Genomic DNA, 22,476 nt, shown 5'->3' with positions numbered 1-22,476 from the left:
CGATAAGTTGTAAATTAAACATTTTGCAGAAAATTGTTCAATTGCTCATTTGGAATGAAGTGAACATTTTGCAGAAAAATGTTGAATTGACGACATACGATAAGTTGTCAATCAAACATTTTGCAAAAAATTGTTCAATTGCTCAGTTAGAGCAACTGAGCAATCCAACACATTTCTGATTTTTGATAAGATATTATCTAGTTATCTAAACAATTTACTGGAAAATGTCAACTTATTAGGCAAAGATTTTCTTATGTTAATGGCACTCTTAAGCTTCCCTAAATTTCGTTTAAATTTGTTACCACCAAATTTAAACATTATTGTCGGTGAACTTCCTATGTATGGAACGCCAAAACCGACAAAAATGTATTAAAAAATTATGTAAACCTAAACTCATTTTGTGGACACTAAGTTATCGCCACATAATGACCAAGTACAATTGAAGTCATTTTGTGGCACTAATTGCACCTCCACATAAAACCAAGAACATTTTAGTTATCATGCGATTCTACCACTGCCACATATATGACCGCCAATTCCGACAATATTCACAAGCCCTGTGGGGATTCGCATATCGCCACATAAGGATTAACGCAGTCCATTAGTCCTTATGTGGCGATTCGAGTATCCACATAAGGACTCACGACTGTTGTAGGTTTTGGCGCGTAGAAAAACAATAGTTTATAATTTCTCATGCGATGGGGATATTCAAGAAAACGTGTCGGTTTGGGCGCGTGTTTACAAACGTTTTATTTTCTACTATAGGGAGTGTTATACAGTATTTAGTGTACAGCTACAAGCGCGACGCTGTAGCTACACCTAGCACACAACGTACGAACATATCAACTAATTGAACTCAAAAGAAGCAACTCATAGGACTATGCTATAGTTAGTCATTAGTATACTCAATATGGTGTTTTAATTTTTTTTTAAAACATTTTAGGGTTGTATATAGCCATTGATTCCTTTTTTGGGGGGTTAATTTTACTAAATACCAGGCTAGCAATGCATATGTTAAGTGTTACGGAGAATGTTAAGAAATTATCATAATCTAAACAGCTCCAGCATAATGGCATTTCATGTGTTTATACGGGTTATGTTGATTCACAGCATATGCGCCCTGTTAGTGTCACAGTAGTTACAAATTTAGCATAATTCTTTCGACATATATTTTTGTTCCTGCTCCAACGAGAGTATTAAGGGAAGAGGGTGGGGAATAAACTGCAGAAGGACAGAGTCAGCAAGGTGAACAAAAAATGGTGAAATTGAGCTACGAGAAGAGGGGTGACAGAGGGGGAAACAAGGGGAGATTGGAGGGGGACAATAGAAAGGTTAGTCAAGTGTCATTCCTGAATGCTGAGCCCATGAGGTTGAATGGTGGGAAGGCGTTGCATCCACAGTCTTTCTCTGCTGATTCGTACTATAGGTCAGGAGGGCTACCTAAAGATTCAATCCCCGTAGAGACATGTTATTAATGGTATGGCTGGGAAGGTTAAAGTGTTCTCCAACCGGGGTCTCAGTCTTCATGGTGTTGACGTGGATCTGTGACCATAGAATCGCTTCTTGAGGGTGGTTTTGGTTTCACCAACATATACTGGATGCCGCAAACTCTACTACAAGAGATCAGATAGATAACATTATAGGTTGTGCAAGTGGTGTGACCCTTGCTCTTGTGTGTGAGGTGGGTGCTGTGGCTGGTGACGGAATTGGATTCAACAATGTGGTGGCTGCAGACGATGCATCTCGAGGTACGATCACATTTGAAAGTACCATTTTTGTGTTCACCCTGCTAATTAACCTGTCTGTATTCTGTGCGTGTGTATTTGTCCATTATGTTACTGTTACTTGTCATTCAGCTTCTGAAGAAGATCCTGCTAGGATCGAAACGTCAGGTCCACTTACTTTTACACATTCTCTTACGCAGGCTCTTTAGTGGATAAGCAGTTTGCTACAAGTGTTGTTTTATTTTTTATTCTAATTATAATATGGTCGATGCACAGTTGAATGGCATTGAAAGAGCTGCAATGGAACAGAATCGAATGTTGGTGAGAAAATGGTTATTGGACTGCTGCGATCTCCGTAGACTAGAAAGAACGCATGTTTACAGCAGTTAATACTATGAATATGTTTCTATGTTAATCTGTTCGTACGTACGTTATCATGTACTAGGCTTAGCTACAGCGCCGCACTAGAAGCTCTACATTATAAATACTGCGTTGCATTCCCTATATAAGAGCGTATACAATGTTTGTAGTTACGCGCCGAAACCAGTTTTGTCGGTTTTGGCGTTCCATGTAAAGGAGTCTGCGTTCACGGGAGACTTAAAACGAATGCGTATTTAGAGCAATTCATATATTGTTTCTACCAGAAAACCTAAGACCAGTCATTTTTATTATCAACACTAAGGAAAATTCTTGCGATTTGTGTGGCCAGGAGGATTCGTCCGTTAATTGATGAGCATATCCGCCCCATTACCCAGACTGCCTACACTTCAGCCGAATTCGTCTTCGCTTTTAAAGTGCTAGCAGAACAAGCTATATCCGTAGGTTACACTATAAATCTATTGATGCTAGATATGAGCAAGGCGTTCGACACAATTCAAAGAGGATCCTTGCTAAATGACCTAGAAATGGTTCTTGACAACGACAAACTTCACCTGATATCACTGCTAATCGATAACGTCTCCTACACCGTCAAATTAGAGGGCAAACTCGGACTTCCTTTTAACACTAACATTGGTTCACCACAAGGAGACAGTGCAAGCGCACTATTTTTTATAACTTATCTAGCCAACTCTTTGAAATCAGATGATAATGATATCGATGCAGTTATCTACTATATTACTACTACTTAAAACCTGTTGATACGTACATATACGTTACCGTTATGCATGTGTTGCGCTAGGCCGGAATTGCAACAGCGCCGCGGCAATAGCGTGTATACAGATCAGTGGTATACAACGTTTGTAGTTACGCGCCCAAACCTACACGTTTTCTTGAATAGCCCCACCGCGTGACAAATGATCAGCATAAGGACTAATGCAGTTCGTTGGTCCTTATGTGGCGATTCGAGTACCCACATAAGGACTAACGTGGTTCATTGGTCCTTATGTGGATACTCAAATCGTCACATAAGATCTAACGAACTGCTTGGTTCCTATCTGGATACTCGAATTACCACATAAGGACTGGACGATCCTTATGTTGCGACATGCGAGATCCCAACGTAAGGGCTTGTGAATATTGTCGGTCATTATGTGGCAGGATGTCATAGTAAATGTTTTTGGTCATTATGTCGAGGTGCTATTAGTGCCACATAATGACTCGAATTGTTCATGGTCATAATGAGGCGATAACTTTGTATTCACACAAAGACTTAGGTTTACATAATTTGTTTCTGTATTTTTGTCGGTTTTAGCGTTCCATACATGAGAGGTGAAACGGCCGTTAGGACATTCAAGGGATTGCCATGCAATAGACCACTGTGGAAGGACATCAGCATGAAGCAAGTTAGTGTTTGATCGGTGACATCCCTATGTTCCGACGTCTCTATGTTCCGACGTCTCTATGTTCCGACAAAAAGAAATTTTTAAATTATTTTTTTGGACCCATTTCTTTTTTATTTGTTTGGGGGGGGGGGATTTTATTGTTATTTTTTTTTCGGAAAATAATTTTGGCCCGAAAAAAATTGTTTCGAAAAAATAATGGTTCCAAAAATGATTACGTATTGTCGGAACATAGAGACGTCGGAACATAAAGATGTAGGCCTAACCGTTTAATCGCCTTAAAAAGATGTGTAAGCAAAGCCTTACAATTTAGAAATAAGAGGGCATGAGGTGGGCATTGCAGTGGCTATGCATTTTGTCCAATATGTCATGATAGTGCCACCAGAAAAAACCCATCGCAAGTCAATTTGCATGTTAATCTAGAGCGCCATATGCTATAATGATATAAAAACGACAACAATAAAACTCGGACCCTATTGCCAAACTATGTGATTTCTTCGCTATTGACCCCTGATACAGAAAAGAATGCTGATTCGACGGAGCCAGGAGTGTGTGGGTGGGGGGGGGGGAGTCGCAATTAAAACAAAGACATTGATTTATAAAATACATATAACATAAAATGGTCTTGTTCAGCCGGGGAGTCTAGCTTCTCTGAAATTTTTATTCTAAAAACCATTACACAAATAATGTCCCATTTGAAAAACGTGAATGTTCACATGCAGAACTTTGCGTGATCACTAAACCCCAAGTCCTTCACTTTTTTAGCCCCGTGTTTTGTCAATTCTGTCCAACGTGTGACCCCAGTCCCCCACCCCCACCCCACCCTTCCAAACACGCATTCATTATCCAATCTTCGTTGGGCCGTGGGCAGGTAGGTATGGTGTGAAAATCAGTGCCGCAGGAATCCGTCTGATGGTTATTATTTATATCATGAAAGTGATAATCAAAACGATGACAACTCCATTGGTTCTGGTAATTAATAATTGATATAGCATTCTCCAATTTCTCCAGTACCCATCATTTGTTTGGTTTCAAACCCGAGTCAGGGAAAGAGTCCCTTCACATTCCGGCAGGGCAAAGAACTATGTGTATTGCACTGAGGTTATTGTCCTTGAAACTGTTCCCTACCTATCTCAGTCTTTGGGAAGACACCTGTGTCGCTTGCGGCTTATTCACACAACACCTGGGAACTCAGTTCATTATATCTGCTGTAAGCATGTACAGTACTGGACACTAGTTTAATTGTGCAGGCGTGACACACGTAGCAACGGCTTTGGCACTATTGAATCATAGACTGAACTGGTTGACCGCTGTGGAAAAATCTACCGGAAACTCGTTCCTTTCTATTTTCTGTGAACCGAATAAAGTTAAACATCGCTATGGACCTTTGTACGGGAAGTGAACACGATTGAGCCTTCCATTGAACAAATACAATTCTTCTTGGGATCACAGTACAATAGTTCAGATAAGTATCACAGCTGAGAGGATAGCCAGGGGATTTCGCAATAGGGGAAGGGCAGGACGTGCAACAAGGCGGTAAGTAGCACAGTTCAAACGTGTACAATACACACTGTAACTGTACCATATTTCATATTGTGATTTAGTCATAGACATTGTTTTCAATGTAAGGTATGGTATACTATACTTTCACCAAATATCTACGATACCGTCTGAGACTCATGCAGCACTGCTTGGTAACATTTGTAACGTCAGAGTACTGCAGTATTCATTTCTTGTCCAGAGCACTAGTAACCAGGATGACATTTCAAAGGTAAGACATGATCATGATACAGGAATGACATAGTACAACGGGCAGTAATAATAGGCAGGTTTAGTAACTACATTCAGACCTAAAGTAACATGATTTCAAAGGGAACACCGATGGAACCATACCATAGTATTGTACATGTGATGTTTATTGGCTAGCAATCCTTGGAAAAAGAAATTTGCTTGAATGTGTAAAAAGAAAATTTAGGAAGAAACCTACTCAGCAGAACAAAAGTTTTTAAGTAGACATTATATGTCAGTTTCCTTAATACAAGGAGACACAGACTCCAGCAACATCTTTAACTGATCTTACAAAGAACTTTGAGAAGAACTCCCTCAAAATGCTAAGAAAAATCCTCCATTTGGGAGAAGTGATCCTAGTTTAAAAGTTGTTTCTATGAGCCGTCATTTTGTAAATCTGTGATGTCATAGTGAAAGAACATTGCTGCTATGGTATATACTATAAACCACCCTCAAGCCAATGGAATAAGAATAAGAGATTCATGAGCTGTTTGGAAAAGTCAAGGGCGTAGGAACCAGGGGGGGGGCTGGGGGGTGCCAGCCCCCCAGTGAAAAATATGGTGGGGCGGAAGTATCATTCCGCCCCCCGCTTTGCAAGTCAGAAAACCCCTTTTACATTTCCATATGAGAAAAAAAATCTCATTTGGAGCACCAAATTGCATCTACAGTAAGGCCAGGTGAAAATACAAAATTATTTACAAAATGGAGTGGGTGTTGAAGTGTGCTATATTGCACCAAATTGCATGTGAGGCCACCTGGAAATGCAAAAAAAAATCAAAGGGGGAGGGGGACACCCCTCCCCTAAGACCCCTCCCCCAGGCCGGACATCAGTCTTTAGCCCCCCCCCCCCCACTCAAAAGTACCTTCCTGCGCCACTGGGAAAAGTTGTTTGTGACATCTATCTCTATAGCATAGACCAATAATGCTAAACTGGGGTTGTGAATCCTCTAATACTTTAAAAAAAAAGTAGCCTACTTATAAGCACAAGTTTGAGAAAATCAGTTGCCAAAAATTTCCAAAATAAAGTCTTAAATACAGTATGATGACCATTATTCTAGAAACTTATGAAGGATAAAGTGAAACATATGATTATAGCAAACTGTTACAATTAACAGATTGCCCAAGCTTGAGTATTTTTAACTTGTATTTCCATTAACTGTATATAGAACTGTGGTAATTGTATTCTCCATGTGTGGTACAGTCAAATTATTCTGTTGCTCACTAGTCATAGGCCCTTCGAGGCCATTATAATTTGCCTTTCATGAGCTTTTGATTTACAGAAAATAAATACAGTTTGCAGATATATAAAGCAGGAGACAGATGATTACTTCTCAATAAAATATCGAACTACAAAAATTACAATAGCACATTCTACACATTAGTGTTCCAATGGTGCTTTGTGTCTTTCACAACTTGCTTAAATTTATCTGCATTGAGTCACTTCTCATTGAAGTCCATGAAATTTGTCCAATTGATCTTTTCAACGGTGAGTCCAATGCATCTAGGTTTTTGCATCCATCCATACAGTTCGTAAGTACTCATGGCTATTGAAAAGAAAGTTAACTACATAGACCTATGCCTGATTTGTATTGTGCACACTTGAATCCATTAAAGGAAATTATGATCACGATATGTTTTAGTGTAGAGCATACAAATTATTATAATGTTAGTTATGCCACTTCTAGTAAAGCTGAATGTAGTACAGTAGTAGCCAAGAGAAATGTTGTTTATTATCAGTTAGTGGAAGTGATATTTATTTCATTTTTTTGTATAGCATATCAAACAACAAAAACACCCTTCTCATACATTGTTTAATCTATTGCTGACACTGTCATAGCTTACCAGACACAGAACTAATTAGCTTGTTAGAGGAAATTGGGAAACATCATAAGGAAGGTTAATGAGGTGCTTAAGGATGCCATAAATTGAATTGAAATTTATTCTACCACAGAATTACTTTTTATTTAAAACAAAATTGATTAGATGGTTCAGGGGAATAATTTGTCAGGTAGTGTTGGTCATGATGAAGGTGACCGGTGTGTCATAATGCATGTTGTTAGCACAGCTACAGGAACTACAAGGACTCTTCATCAGAGAAGATACCACAATAAATACAGTAAGACTGTGACAGTAAGTATAGATATAAACAGCTCTCTCAGAATCAACAACTCCCACAGGATGCTGTATACAATATATACTATGTATGCATGCAATGATATTTACTTTTAATCATAGGCAATTGACTCAATTATCTGACTTGGAAAAACAAAATTGACCTTCCGTTACTGTCCTTCCGTTACCAAAATGGTAACGGAAGACAGGTTTTAATCAATCATAATGAACAAACGAAGAGGACCAGGTTGAAACTAATTATTTCATTTTGTTGGCCAATCTAAACTTGCTTTGAAGATGAACTTTCATTTTAATCATGCTGCAACTTTTCCTGAAAAACTAAAAAAAGTTTTATTTTCGGTAACGGAAGGACATTTCAAGTGGCAAAAATACCAAAGGCCATTGAAGCGGAACCAATGAGGAAAAGGGGCGAAAATATTATCCATTTAGTTTTCCATGATCTATACTCTCACATGGTAGTGGCTGATATCATTTATATACTCGCTATCAATTAGCAGTGACGAATAGTTTTTTATTACCAATCCTCCAAATTTTTGTATCAACTCCTGAATTTTCATTACCCATATATTTTCATTCCAAAATGCATGAAAATTGCATTTCTGAACCTGATTCTGGAAAATATGGACTCTTAGCTTTCATTTGACACCAAATTTACTATTGTCACACACTTTTAATTTTTTGGGTATCATGTCCACTTTCTCATGGAATTGCCCTAAATCTCTACAAATACATCATCAAAGGGAGTCAAATCTGAAATATTAAGTATATATTCATATTAAACATGTAGGTCTGCAGTGATTGCAGTAATACTTAAACTCTGTGCAGTCCTAGTCATATTTCTGAAGTAAAAACTTGGAGTCTGGAGACACGACAACTTATTGGATTATCTGCAGTGGGGAAGAGGTACCTTATATTTGTTAGAATTGATATATATCTCTAATGAAGGGTACATAGTAGAAGTAAATATTAAGCTTTTGCTAATTTCTGACCTTATTGCTTCAGCATGCATGGAATGCATGTGAACAAAAGGAAATACATTTCCAGGCCACATGAAGTAGGTACTTGAATTGCATTTAGCATCATGTCTGTTATTTGGGAGACCTAGATGAATGTTAGGTCTTTGCAACATTCTCAACAGGTTTGTGGTTCATGTGTGTCAATGATACTACAGGTGGAACCACGTACTACTACTTGTAAGCAAATTACACGTACTACCTCTTGCAATACTTTATCTAGATGGTACAGTAGTGACTACTGTAGTCCACTGCTGCATTTTTAAAGTTTTTAGAATCCAGTTTAAAGGAACAGCATGGCCGGAAAATTGAGTTGTATCTATTCAACAGAGTTGCTCATAGGTTCTGCGACATTATTAAATATATACGCAGTTATTCATTTATGACACTGTGGAGATGTTCAAGGTTAACTAGGGGACAAGTATGTGGGTCATTGTTTAAATATCTTCTTTCACAATTGGAAATTAGTTGTTTACTGCACAGGTTAAGTATTATCTTTGGGTAATATCCGTCTTCAGATGAGTAGAAGATGAAGTCAAAGGTCATCATTGTAGAGACATACTAGACATCATGTATTTCCTGACATTGTTTAGCACTACCACACTTGTATGTATACACATAAGCCCCAAGTTCTTTGCTTTAAAAAATGATAACATGAATGATGAAACAGGAAAGGGTGATGGTGCATACAGTATATTGTACAGTATGTATTACATATTACTAACTTCAGTACACTTACTGTGTATCTAATAGTACTGCTGTTCTAGTGCACATGATGCCAAGCTGTTTGTCTTCATGCCATTGCCAATCATTTCTGCTGTTAAGTCCTCTTGGCTGTTACTTATTTTTCTTCCTGTCCCTATTTCCTTCCTCTGTGGATGTTTAGGTTGCAAGGTTACTGAATCATCTCTTATGTATGGCTCTACCAAGTTAGGTGTAATCATATCAATCCATTTTAGCAGATCCTGCAGTGCTGTTAAAGAAACTCATTTGATTGGAAAAACTTTACGTGGTAGATTTTTAGATCGAACAGTGGTGGAGGTGTTGTTGATAAGGTTGGATATTGGCACAAGATAGGTAATGAGTTTACCAGTGAAGAGTAAGGCCAGAAATGGCATTGCAATTGGGGAAAGAAGTCTTGAGCATGGGCGGCGATCATGGGGGGGACGGGGGGGACATGTCCCCCCCAATATTTTAGGTGGGGGGATATAGTATCTAATATCCCCCCCAATATTTGGTGGCATAGTTTTTTTAAGCATATGTTTTGTATTTTTTTTATGACATCACTAGTAATTTCAAAATAGAAAATGCTTAGATGCAACTTACAAGGCCTGGGAAGTGCCATTTCCAGCGATCTGGGAGGCATTTTCGGCCAAAATTTTCTTTTGCGCTTCGCGCAAACTAATGGGGGCGATACGCTTAGAAAGTGGGTACAAGCTTTGCCCCTCTCTTGGCAAATTCCTCGCAAGGCGCCTGTCTAACCGTGTCACAATTTGTTACTATATATATGACCGAAAGTAGTTTTTACTTTTTTTCGAAATGAATAGCTAGACGGACCGCATCCGTAATGAAATTTGGTTTGCATCTTTGTGTAAGTACGTATATGATCCACATCGATATGGGTTCACCGGGTTTCTATTTGGCCTCTTTCCTACAAGATTTCTAACCGCAGGTGCGTAGCCAAGGGAGGGGGATGAAGGGTGGAGACCGCCCTCCCCCTCGAGCATATTTTTGGGGTATTTTTTTATGATATCGAAGTTTTATAGTAGCCGTTATAAGAGGTTTTAATATTTGTACACCAATAATTTAACTGTGTCTGAATTTTCGAAAATTCCTTGACCAACATTCTTCATCATATTTCCCTCTACTCGTGCAATTTTGACCGGTCTGTTAGGGGTTGAGGTTTTTTTTTCTATATTGGTTGTCCAAAGATGAAATTTTGTACAACATTATGGGTATGTTTTGAAGTGAATTTATTATTCAAATTCTGAACAAATAATGGGCTTAAAACCTTGAAAAGTGGGGCTGATTGTGGGGCGTTACGTAGAATTACCTAAAAAAGCAATGATCCACAGGAGATGCAATGAGGTCGAACATGATGTGTGACTGGTGACAATCTTGAAAAAAGGTTATGAATGAAAAAAAACTATTAGGAAAAACTTCGTTCTCAGGCAAAAGTGTACATCTGGTTGGTCAGTTTCAAGCCCGAGAAGTGCCATTTCCGGTGATCTGGGGGGCTATCAAAACCAGAAATTTTCTTGTACGCTGCGCGCCAACCAATGGTGGCGCTCCGTTTTGATAGTAATTCGCCTGCATCCAAGCAAATGTCCCCCCCAATATTTGAAACAGATCGCCGCCCCTGGTCTTGAGTGAGGGTATAATTAATGAGGAGGGATGGGTGCTGGTAGAGGAAGAGGGAAGGGTCAGTTTCTGAAGACTATGTAAGAATGATATGAAAGATCAAGATCTTCCCACGTTGCTACTAAGTATGTTATGTCATAGTGAAGAAATATATTTATTTGGTGATGTTTCTATACGTAGTTTGTTACTTTCTGTTTTGGAAATAATTCCTTGTCAGTAATAGATAAAAATTAGTGAGATCTGAAGCCCGCAAGACAAGGTGAAGGGTGAATGTGTGGATTCTATGATGTTCGGCCAGTTTGGGTCGTCAGTAATATATGAAAGTTTGTGAAATATGAAGGATGCAGTGCAAGGTAAAGGGTGAATGTGTGGATTCTATGATGTTCGGCCAGTTTGGGTCGTCAGTAATATATGAAAGTTTGTGAAATATGAAGGATGCAAGACAAGGTAAAGGGTGAATGTGTGGATGTTATGTTGTTCGGCCAGTTTGGGTTGTCAGTAATAGATGAAAGTTTGTGAAATCTGAAGGATGCAAGGCAAAGTAAAGGGTGAATGTGTGGATGCTATGGGTTTGTAAATTATTTTTAAGCAAAGTGCATTTTGTTTTTGAGAAATAGAAATTTACTTTAATAGTACGTAGCATTAAGGCTGAAGTAAAATACAATTGAACTGAATCTTAATTATTGCAGTAGACGATTGATTCTACTGGAGAAAGGTAAATGTTAAATGGTTTGTATTGTCAATAGGATAGAGAGGCACAAGTTAAAACGGCCTTCCATACATTTCTTTAGAGCTGTAAACAAGTGCTCTGCATGTGGAGCTTCGCAAATAGGGTACATCCCCTTACCCACATGATATGGGACATTCATAGCAGACACATGCTGTCTCAAAGGAAATATCATATTTATTTCTTGTAAGCCTCAGTATAGAGCCAGTTGTTTTCTTCTACTACTGTTCTTGAGTTGTTGACATTGATTATTGCTAAAGAGTGTACACTAGTAAGCACTTAGCCATGGACTCTTCGATGATTAATATCCAGTCTTCCTGTTTGGTTTCTTATTTGGTTGATTGCGTCAATGCATTGTTCTTTTTTCTAGGAATTTAATTTCTATAATTTAGTAGGAATGAGTGTTTACCTCAATGACTAGGGAGAAAACAAATATTTACCCAAATAGCTTCGTATGCATACACTATACTGTACATGTTCAAGAATTTAACTTTAGTAAATTATATACAGGTTGTTCTTTGCAGCTTGATTTCCATAAAACTTTACCACTTGACCACACTTTTGCATACTTTTAAACTCGCAAGTATAAACTTCTATCAAAACACTTGGATATCCATGTTTATCCATATTGCCACGCTTTAACCGATGGAGAGTTCCTAAGATTATTTCACTAAAATGTATTTTTATGGTAGAATACGGGCAGCACTTAGATATTAGTAACAAGTACCTTGAAGTTGTGAAATCATGCCATTATTTTCTGTTGAATAACAACTCCTCTATTGCAAAGGTTTCTTCTTTTATAAGGGTGATTTTTCCTAAATTTTATACATATATTTCATTAATTAGTACCAATTTTGCCTTCATAGGCCATAATGTTTACCGCAAATGTTCAGACTGACTTCTTAATTGAAGGAGATGAACAGTTTTATGAAACGCAATTTTCTAAGTGGATAGTAAAGCTTATAAACCAACTCTGTGTATTAGCATTAAAATTTTGCAATAGTAGTAAAAACTGCCACATAATTTTAGCAGCAACAATGTAGTTTCCAGGTAATAAACACACACATATATATATATATATATATATATATATATAGATATATATATATATGCATTCATATCAAATGCGATATTTTTAACAACTTATGATTTATTAGACACGTGTATTGCCAAGCACCTACAATAAAACACCTAAAACATCTAACAAGAATGACTTTCACTATGGATATGCAAATTGACAATGTCCCGATATATGGTAAATGATACAAAACGGTAATTAAGTGTTATTTGTACATTCACACAGGTTAAATAATAGGTGTCAAGTTGTACAGTAATACCCACTTTTAAGACTTTTAATTCTTAATAAACGTTATGCAATTAAAAGTGAGTTAAACTGTTATTATACATCTAGCGAATGTTGCTTAACGGTGTAAGGGTATACTTACAGTAAATACGTACGTAACGGAAAGTGATCTTTAATTAACCATGAGTGCACAAGATAACTTACTTCCTGTTATTTTAGCCTGAAAACACTGTTACATTGCACCAATGGCGTGCATTTACTACGCACTGAATGCTTACAATGGGATTGTATTTCTTCTTACACTACAGATTTAGTCCATGGCAGTTGTGGTAACGAAGTGAAATTGTGGTCTTAAAGCCCGTGAAAATCTGCCAGAGGGGTGCATCTCCAACATGACTTCTACCAATAGGAGACTACATCAGGAGAGGAAATGTGTTTATGCTAGCACCTGTTTCTTTATGATGGTAAGTACCTCACCTGCCGGTATAATCCACTTCAGTATAAACGTTAATCAGGAATATGCCATAATGGTAAGATTGTACGGTATTACAGGCTTTCAAAGTGAAGATTTTTCAGTTCCATTAGGAGTAAATCTGCTTGTCACTGGATATATTGAGGTCCTAAAAGCGGTGGTTCATTTGAAATAAGTTCATTGAACTTTGATGGTATCTTAGATACAATAAAGTAGCGGTATTGTTACGATTCGATCAAAATGCACACAGAAATTTACTTAATAGAAGTTAAACTTGGTGTGAGCTAATAGGTCTATACTTATAATATGCAGCTAGCTCATACACTGAGAAGTTGGTCTGTGAAGACGGCAGAAATTTCAATGAAGTGTAGATGACAATGTGTTTGCTAAACTTCAAAATCACTCGACAGTGTTCTTTCCACATCGACATCATAAATTCCTTTGCTAAGTGGAAAAGCAATTTGTAGCATTGTATAGTACAGGCTATTTATGTATGCTCTGTGATAATATGCAATATTTCATCTTTCTACAGAGATGTTTAAACTGATTATTAAAAAACTAGAAACGCTGCAGTGCCATGAAAGTCTGACTTTACAACCTTGTTCAAGCAGATTAGTTGTGTGGAGTTTGTTAGAGTAATAATGACCATATATACTGGTTAAATGATAGGATGTTTGTATGTAAAGTCAAACTGTCAAGGTACTGTATTTTCATTCATAGGTTAAAGCTGTTCTGAATATGGAGCCCATTGGTTTTTGTTTGGTAATGATGTCCATTTTTGCGACACAATTGAAATATGACTAATTAGTTATTTAGGTGTATTTACCTTTGTTCCAACACTCGTTCCTTTTTGCAATGTTTGCAATAACTGCAAACATGGCTTAGACTAGAATATGCGTGTTCATTTAGCCAACAGTTGAACACCCTTCTTTCCTTGGGTCGGTATAAATGACTGCGGCTATTCTTAGAACATCCAAAAAAAAGTGAACTTTAAAATACATTGCATTTTTGGTTTTGATGATAATCGTAACCTATTTAGTCATCCAGCCGGATGTGTGTGTGTGTGTGTGTGTGTATGTGCGTTTGTTTTGTATTCTGACCGAGGACTTGAACAAAAGAATTCCAGGTCCTCGGTTGTGATTTCTAAAGAATCAGCACGTCCTCATAAGAATTCTATCATATGGGGTATTGTTAACGTTAGGGTACGTGGATTTGAACAATGGAAAATACAATGGGGTCCTCGGTCTGAATGTAATACAAACATTCGTGAGTGTGTGTGTCACCTTGAGCTACAACACAATATCTCAAGAAGAGAAGCCTTGACCACTCTCATATTTGGTGTGTAGGAGTACCATGTTGTACACTGCATACATGCCTGTGTTATAAGGTGTAATAAGCGTACTGTTTGTACATGTATACATTGCTATTGGAGTGTGCGATATCATTGTGAATTATCCGTATTATATCTTTGCTTCGTTGAAGTTTTCCGTCGTATTTCGCAATTGTCGAGATTCAATGTCAAATGAAAACTTCAGGTTTGGATGTACAGTAGTAATGTTGGTGAAATGACCATGCCCCGTTTACGAAAATTTACTGTCGCCTAGTTAGATGTTTAAGAGGCAAACCAGATGCAAATCTTGAAAAATCAGAAAAAATTATATATAGCTTGTAACAGCAAAAGAAATGTACCCTAGTCTTACAGTGGTAAACTATGGTTAAATTGGGGTAACACATGGTAACTTTGCCACATTAGCCATATTATGGTACATACTTATTTTACTTGACAAAAACTGTTCATACCATATATACTGTAAAACTGTTTCACCTTTATATTGTTGTCATGCATGTTTTGACTGCAGCATATTGACCAAATCTGGTGCATATAAAATAGTACGCTATAATATACATGTGACATCATGACATACAGTATGAGTTGCTTTGTTTATGTTTCAACTAGCCCAATTATGATACAATCCACCAATGGGTGAAATTTAAGGTAATTTGTGGTGTACTGATTATAGTCAAGACAAGTAGGGAAAACTGTTGTGCAATTGGATACAACTCTGGTAAATTTAGGGTGCAACTGTGGTACAATTAGGGTAAAACCATTAGGGTAAAATTTTGGTACAGCTATAGGGTAAAAGTGAGTTAAGTACTAGGGTAAAACTACAGTATGGTACTGTAATGCCATAGTACACATTGGGTCAATTTGAGATAAAACCATGGTGAAGATGAAATAGAAAGTGATAAAAACCATGGTAAAAATGTGGTAAACCGCATCCATAGGACCAAAATACCCTTGTCAAATTGTTGTATTGTACCACAGTTTATACCATGGAAAAAGGGTGGTATATTGCCGTGGTTAGTGTGAGGTAATTTTTTCCTAGGCTACACTTCATCTTCGGAGCTTGCATAATGAGTTGAAAGAAGATGAGCATTTTCGGCTCCTGTATTTCAGGGCTATAGTAATATAATGACTATGAAGTATGAGGTGTGTACACTATAGTTTTCCATGAAGTAAAGCAATGTACATCATTACATGTACATGCAGAGCCAATACAAAGTCCTAACTTCTGTATTACATAACGCTGTGTTTCGCCGAAAGTTAATACCTTGATTATTGACAAGACTAGTGCATTTCCAATTGCAAAATTGGTATCAATGAAAAGAGCATAATCTAATCTAGCCAATTTTACCAAAAATGAGATTTTCTCCTGTAGCGAGGTCAAGTTCACTGCAAATTTAACGGCACTTTTAGGAGCCATGAAACAGGTGCCAAATTCAATGGCGATTTATCAGAAAGTAAGTCAAAATATAAATTTTTAATGTTTTATTACGAAATATAAATGTTGTGAGATTCACCTTACCCCTTCATGGTGGCTAGCAATGCCTTCTCTTGCATTATTCAAACCTTTAAACCAGAGGGGTAGGTCTCATAAAGCAAGGGCGTAGGAACCGGGGGGGCTGGGGGGGCGCCAGCCCCCCCAGTGAAAAATGTGGAGGGGCGGAAGTATCATTCCGCCCCCCCGCTTCGCAAGTCAGAAAACCCCTTTTTCATTTCCAAATGAGAAAAAAATCTCATTTAGAGCAACAAATTGCATCTAAGGCCAGGTGAAAATGCAAAATTATATACAAAATGGAGTGGGTGGGTTGAAGTGTGCTATATTGCACCAAATTGCATCTGAGGCCACCTGGAAATGCAAAAAAAATCCAAAGGGGAGGGGGACACCCCCTCCCCTTAGACCCCTCCCCCAGGCCGGCCATCCATCTTCAGCCCCCCCACTCAAAAGTACCTTCCTACGCCACTGTCATAAAGTAGAAATACTAGAGCTAGTAGAATACAGGACAAATGCATATATGCATGTTGGCAATTATTCATGCAAAACATGACAAGTTGGCAGTTGTGATCAGTTGGATCAAAAAGTTGGAATCAGCTCTTGGGGGGCTGGGGGCATTAGACATCGGGGGCCCCAGGAACCACCTATTGCTACGCTTCTCTTCTTTTCTCTGAAAAGTCGTGTGTATTTGCCTAAGATGCAAATTTTGTTGGTGTTTTGCAAAGTTCAAGAACACCTACGGATATAGAAATATACCTGTGTTTGAAAGTTTCTTGTGCGTTTATGCAATGTTTAGGTGAACGAACTTCGTGACTAAATGATTTGTATAATTTTGGCCACCTATTATACTGCCGATGTGTGTAAGGGCACATCGATTCCATATCGTTTCTCAGAGACACATAGACTAAAACCTTGATATCTTTACCGTGGAAATGCCTGTACTATACCAGGAGGACAATATCATATGGTTACGAGTAACCTGATCTAGCAGTACTCAAGAACGATATAATGTACTTATACATGCACATAGTATATCGATAAATAGCCAATGAACTAGGTCTGAGTCAGGTAGCAAAAAATCGGAACCTTCTACCCGTTATCATTACCCGGTCGGGTAACGGGTACCCGAAACTCCGGACCAAATATTGGAACCAGCCATACACAATGTTCATAATGGCAGATTACTATACGCTCCGGAATTTACTTTTTCAACGATACTGCTGTTGTTTTGAACAACTGAATTTCATGTTTGATGTATAATAAATAATAATGCAAATGCACATGAAATAAAGGAAAACCTTCCAAAAAAATACTTCCGACTATTTCTTTACTACGATTCAGGGTTCGCATTAGCCGCGGGATTGCGCGATTCCCGCAATTTGATTTCATATCCCGCATGTCCAAAGTTGTCAAGTCGGAATTTCCCCTGAATAAATTTCAGCTCTCAACTTGAATTAAACAGTCATTACGGCTGTGACCGTGTAGCAATTCATCGCTAAACGATCGTATTTGGAATGAACGTTTAATAAAAAGCCACTTGCGATTATTTTTGTCTATCATCCATCTTAACATCCCGCAAATTTCCTTGCCAGTCTTTCCTTCTATGAAATGAATGAATGCAAAATAATAATTTTGAGAATTTCAACTATGAGAAGAAAGCGCTTGCTATGGACTACCAGAACTAGCTGATTGATGACAACAAGGACACGTGCATTCGAAAATCTAGGTTTGCGTTAAATCCCCACAAATCTCTGACCACAGGGTATAGTTTAAATCACAAAGAGTCAACACGGAAATCTAGCCTAACCATCTGTTTATTCGCTCAAATTGTGTCGCAGTTAGCTGGCACTAATAATATTCACCGAATACTTTCGTTATTGCTGCTATCTTCGACCACATGGTAGCCTAACTCCACCTTAAGTCAATGGGGGAAATCTAGCATATCCATCTGTTTATTTGCTTAAATTGTGACGCAGTTAGCTGGAACTAAAATATCCATGGAGTACTTTCATTATTGCTGCTATCTTCGACCACGTGGTAGCCTAACACCAAACTAAGTCAACGGGAAAATCTTGCGTAACCATCGGCTTGCAGAAAGAAAAGAAAAAAACACCGCATATATCCTTGCTTAGAACATTCAATTAGCTGGAAATCGGCAATTGTTTGGAAGGTATGTGCCATTTTTGAAGAGGGAATGTAGTATTTTACGTACACTGTTGCTGTTGCAATGGATTGAAGGTTTCATTTTTGAGTAGTGCCAGGACTTCTAAAGATGAAAGTGAATTAAAGTAGGGAACAAGTGTCCATTGGGGACCGGGGGAGGTGAGGGGTGGGCGGGGATATATGGAGATGGAATTGGGAGAAAATCCGCACCTGTAATATTATAATAGGATAGACACATTCCATGCAGGACTGGAGGAAGGCTGTATTATGTGTTGGGTTGTAACTTTGAACAAGCCATGATCGATATATTTGGATACCTCTGTAAATAACATATTCCGACCATTAAAGCTGATATACTGTACAATTGTACATGACAATTGTAGTGCAACAGTTGTAAGGCAACTGCATAATCCAGTACAGAAAAGTTGGTGCTTTATATTTAGTTATTCCTATTGTGATTTTAGTGGCATTAAGTTAAGGATTTTGTTTTCAGACATAGCTTATATAAAAGTTAAAGATGGAGTATATGTAAGAACCAGACTGGTGAGTACAAACTGCGAAATTAAACCAAACTTGATTGAACAGTTTCGCTGGTTGTTTGCTGGTAAATTGAGCAAGTATATACATTATACATAAATCAATAATAGGTCATTCCATACAAAATCAACCTCAGTACAGTAGTCAGTTTTCCTCGTGTATCTTGAAAATAAATTACCGTGTGGCCAATGGTTATTATAAAGCTCTATGCAGCAGGTAATTGTTCTTCTGTGATATCAGACCCATTCCACAGACCGATATGCGTATGAATCACTTCCATCCTGTTAGGCAAAACCGGAACTAATAATTGTCCTTACAATGTATCCCGATATGAAAACAACTACATAATGATGGCTTGTAGCCTTGTTCTTATAACAAACTGTTAAACTGTCAAACACGAATTCTACAGGTGCTATCCACGTACGATTAAATAAATGTTTTTGTGGTTTGTACACAGAAGGGGAGGGTGCATATGGAAACGTTTGGGCCGTTTGTCCCATTAAACATTGCACGATACGTACCATCCGTTCCATTTGCGTGAGGGGGGGGGTGGGGGCTGCCCAGCAAAAACTAAACGTTATCATAATATTTTCAAAAGAGCCTCTAAAATATGTTTTTATAACGTTAAATGTGGTGCGGTTATAAAAACGTCGGCATAAAGTTTTTAGGAGATATTAATGTTTTAACGAAAAATGTTTGAAAATAATAGCCTGAAAACGTTTTCGTGACATATTTATGACACCACAAATACCGTTATCAAAACAAAAGACGAACGTTTTAATAACGTTCTAAAAAGGTTTTTGCGTTTGCTGGGTGCTTCATGTTTCTACAGGTACTATATATGTTTGATGCACACATTCATTACTATCTCAGTACGATTTTTACACAGTCAAGCACCCGTGACTATTCCTAATTAATGTTATGTCGTGTTCAACTTTACAACCAGATACTCATTTTAAGCGATTTTATCGCACCAATGGCCTGACCACCATCCTGCAACTACGCTACTAGTACTACTATTACTAAGCCTAACATTAGATCTATAGCTACTGTACGTAGCCTATATGGTACTGATAGGCTTTGAAATTCATCTCCTTGACCAACTGCTACCTTTCTATACCAAATCTTTTGAAACAGTATGTCACTTACCGTGTCTCGTAGTGACAATCTTTATCTGTATAATTCCGTCGGCAAACTCGCCGCACGTCCGCCAGTTAGGATGTTAGCCTAAGTGCGATTAAGTGTACACTACATGTACACTTTGCTTGCACGTACGTGCATAATATTCATAGTGTGTGTATTGTAGTCAGGCGCGTAGCCAAGGGGGGGGGGGCGAAGGTGGCAGCCGTCCCCCCCCCCTTGAGCATATTTTTTGTTTTTAATGTTTTAATGATATCGCTAATATTTTCAAAAGAGAAGATGCTAAGATACAACTTACAAGGCCTGGGAAGTGCCATTTCCAGCAATCTGGGAGGCATTTTCAGCCAAAATTTTCTTGTACGCTTCGTGCCAATCATGGTGGCACTACGCTTAGAAAAGTTTGCAATGCCAAATCTACAGTTTCGCCCCTCCCTTGGCAAATTCCTGGCTACGCGCCTGATTGTAGTGGAGTATGGTATTTCCCAGTATTACGATAATAAAATGTAATTTATCTAATTAATCACAGGATGGTCTGGTTGGGGAGGGGGAAGGAGTACATCTCAATTTGTAGCCTGGTGTGAGGTTATCTGTACCGTATATAATAGCCTATACACGATGCTATAATATATTACCCGACACGCATGGAATATTCTGGGCGGTCCAAATTGTGTTTCTTTTCTGGACGAGTGCTTTACGTTTTTGCAATTGTGTTATAAATTTCCCATTTTCATGTACCTTGCTTTGACATACACACATCCCTCTCCCTGATCCCATTCAGTTGAGTCTTCTTCTAACTCGTTGTCATAAATGAGAATAGTTGTGATTGTGTACTATAAGACAGGCAGCCACGTCCTACTTGTGTAGGCCTCCAAAATCTCTACATTAAGAATATGCAAATAAATATGCACCTGCACGAGGACTTACAGTACGGTTATGAGTCGAAGTGTAAAGCTGTACCAACATATAAAGTGTGAACTACGCATGCAATCTATCACTACGGTAGCTCGTTTAGGACAATCGAGTTCTCTTGAGTGGAATGGTGGTGCATGTGTGTAAAACAAGGGGGGGGAGGTTAGAAAAATCTCCAGAAATGATTTTCTACCGAAGTAAATCAGTGGATATCTGAAAGTGTTATAGTTTGTTGCCAGGGAATTTCTCTCAGTTTTCGGGAACCTGGTCCTTGGGCTATGATCCATTTATAATCGCCCGATTTGTCAGGAACTGGGTGTGCCTGACTACCTTTAGAGAGACGAGACATAAAATCTTAACAATGGACAAATTGATAATCAACGAACGGAAAACCTTATAAGTCTGTGAGCATTGTTTCTTCAGTCTGAGCTGGATCAGCATTTTTGACAGGGTCAATAGTTCTAACATATTTTATGAATTCTCATCTAATACCACAACTCTGCTTCGGTAGACCAAGTTTACATCCACAGGAAAGCTGTTTTTAGCTTTTTCCTGATTGTGTAGAAAAAAGGCATTACACCACAAGATATGTAGAGAATAATGAAACGCAATTTAAGAAAAGACAGGTTTAGGGTCTGGGTCAAAGGTCAAATTGGCTAAAATTGTGCGAAACCGTGTGCTGCAAACTCCTACACTGTAAATGCGGTTCCTTAACTTGTTGACCATGAAAACTTGTGCCTGCGTGATTGGTGACGTCATGAGTCTAATGTCAGAGGTCAACTACCCAAAACTTTTTTAGCCATGACCTGCTTGTCAGTATGTTGAAAAAAGTAATTGAACCACATGATATGTAGAGAATAAGGGAACAGATATGAAAAAGAGTACTTATGTGGTTTTTAAGGGTCAGGTCAAGGGCAGTGTAGATCAAATTGGCCTAAATTTTGCAATTAAGTATGTCGTGACCTCTTAACACGTAAATCAGATCAAGTTTAAATTTGGTGGGTAGGTGCCGGATCATGTAAGCTTGTGCCTGCATGATTGATGGCACCATAGGTCAGAGGTCAAAAAGCCTAAAAATTGGTTTTAGTCATTTCTGCTTGTCAACATGTAGGAAAAAGCCACTAAACTACCAGATTGTTGAGGGTTCCATATCCTTATCATTTTTTCTACTAAACCATACATCAAAAACTGGATTCCAGCCTATTAACGAAGATAGCAACCAGATGCATTCAGAAGTAACCCAACAATCACTTTTGTCATTAAAGAGATGAGATCTGCAACTCCATGGATTGCCCTCTTGTTAAGTTCTGCAGCCGATTCTGATCACACTCACCGTACTGGAAACACTTAGTACTGTATCTGAACACACTGTACACAGTAAAAGGTTGATGAAACCAAAAGCATTCAACAGTGATGTAGGAAGCTGCCAATAAGTAAGGTTAGACCTTCCTGGAAAAGTCTTCTTGTCTCTATACACATTATAATATAATTGGGTAAACACTATAGCAACTGCTTACATGGGAAATTTTGATCGAAATTATGCCTTGCTGAGGGCAAAAGGAATCTTTGTGCTCATGATATTGTGTAC

At 38.2% G+C, this 22,476-nt stretch overlaps 1 protein-coding gene across 4 annotated transcripts in view; it reads left to right on the top strand.

Annotated features, from left to right (window-relative positions):
* Positions 1 to 4,398: 4,398 nt before the first annotated feature.
* The window catches only part of LOC139967565 (uncharacterized), a 71,351-nt gene continuing 53,273 nt past the window's right edge, over positions 4,399 to 22,476 (top strand). For 2 of the 4 annotated variants that reach the window (XM_071971528.1, XM_071971500.1), the window contains exons 1-2: positions 4,400 to 5,041; positions 13,139 to 13,294. In XM_071971528.1, coding sequence (XP_071827629.1) covers positions 13,223 to 13,294 — 72 coding nt within the window. In that variant the 5' untranslated portion in view covers positions 4,400 to 5,041; positions 13,139 to 13,222. Of the gene's footprint in view, positions 5,042 to 5,069; positions 5,277 to 13,138; positions 13,295 to 22,476 lie in introns of those variants that run through there. The other 2 variants (XM_071971517.1, XM_071971510.1) reach the window with 2 other exon arrangements.

Source organism: Apostichopus japonicus, chromosome 1 (genome assembly GCF_037975245.1).
Source record: "Apostichopus japonicus isolate 1M-3 chromosome 1, ASM3797524v1, whole genome shotgun sequence".
NCBI lineage: Eukaryota > Metazoa > Echinodermata > Holothuroidea > Aspidochirotida > Stichopodidae > Apostichopus > Apostichopus japonicus.
The sequence above is the reverse complement of the archived record's forward strand: the minus strand, read 5'-3'. Positions and strand labels throughout refer to the sequence as shown.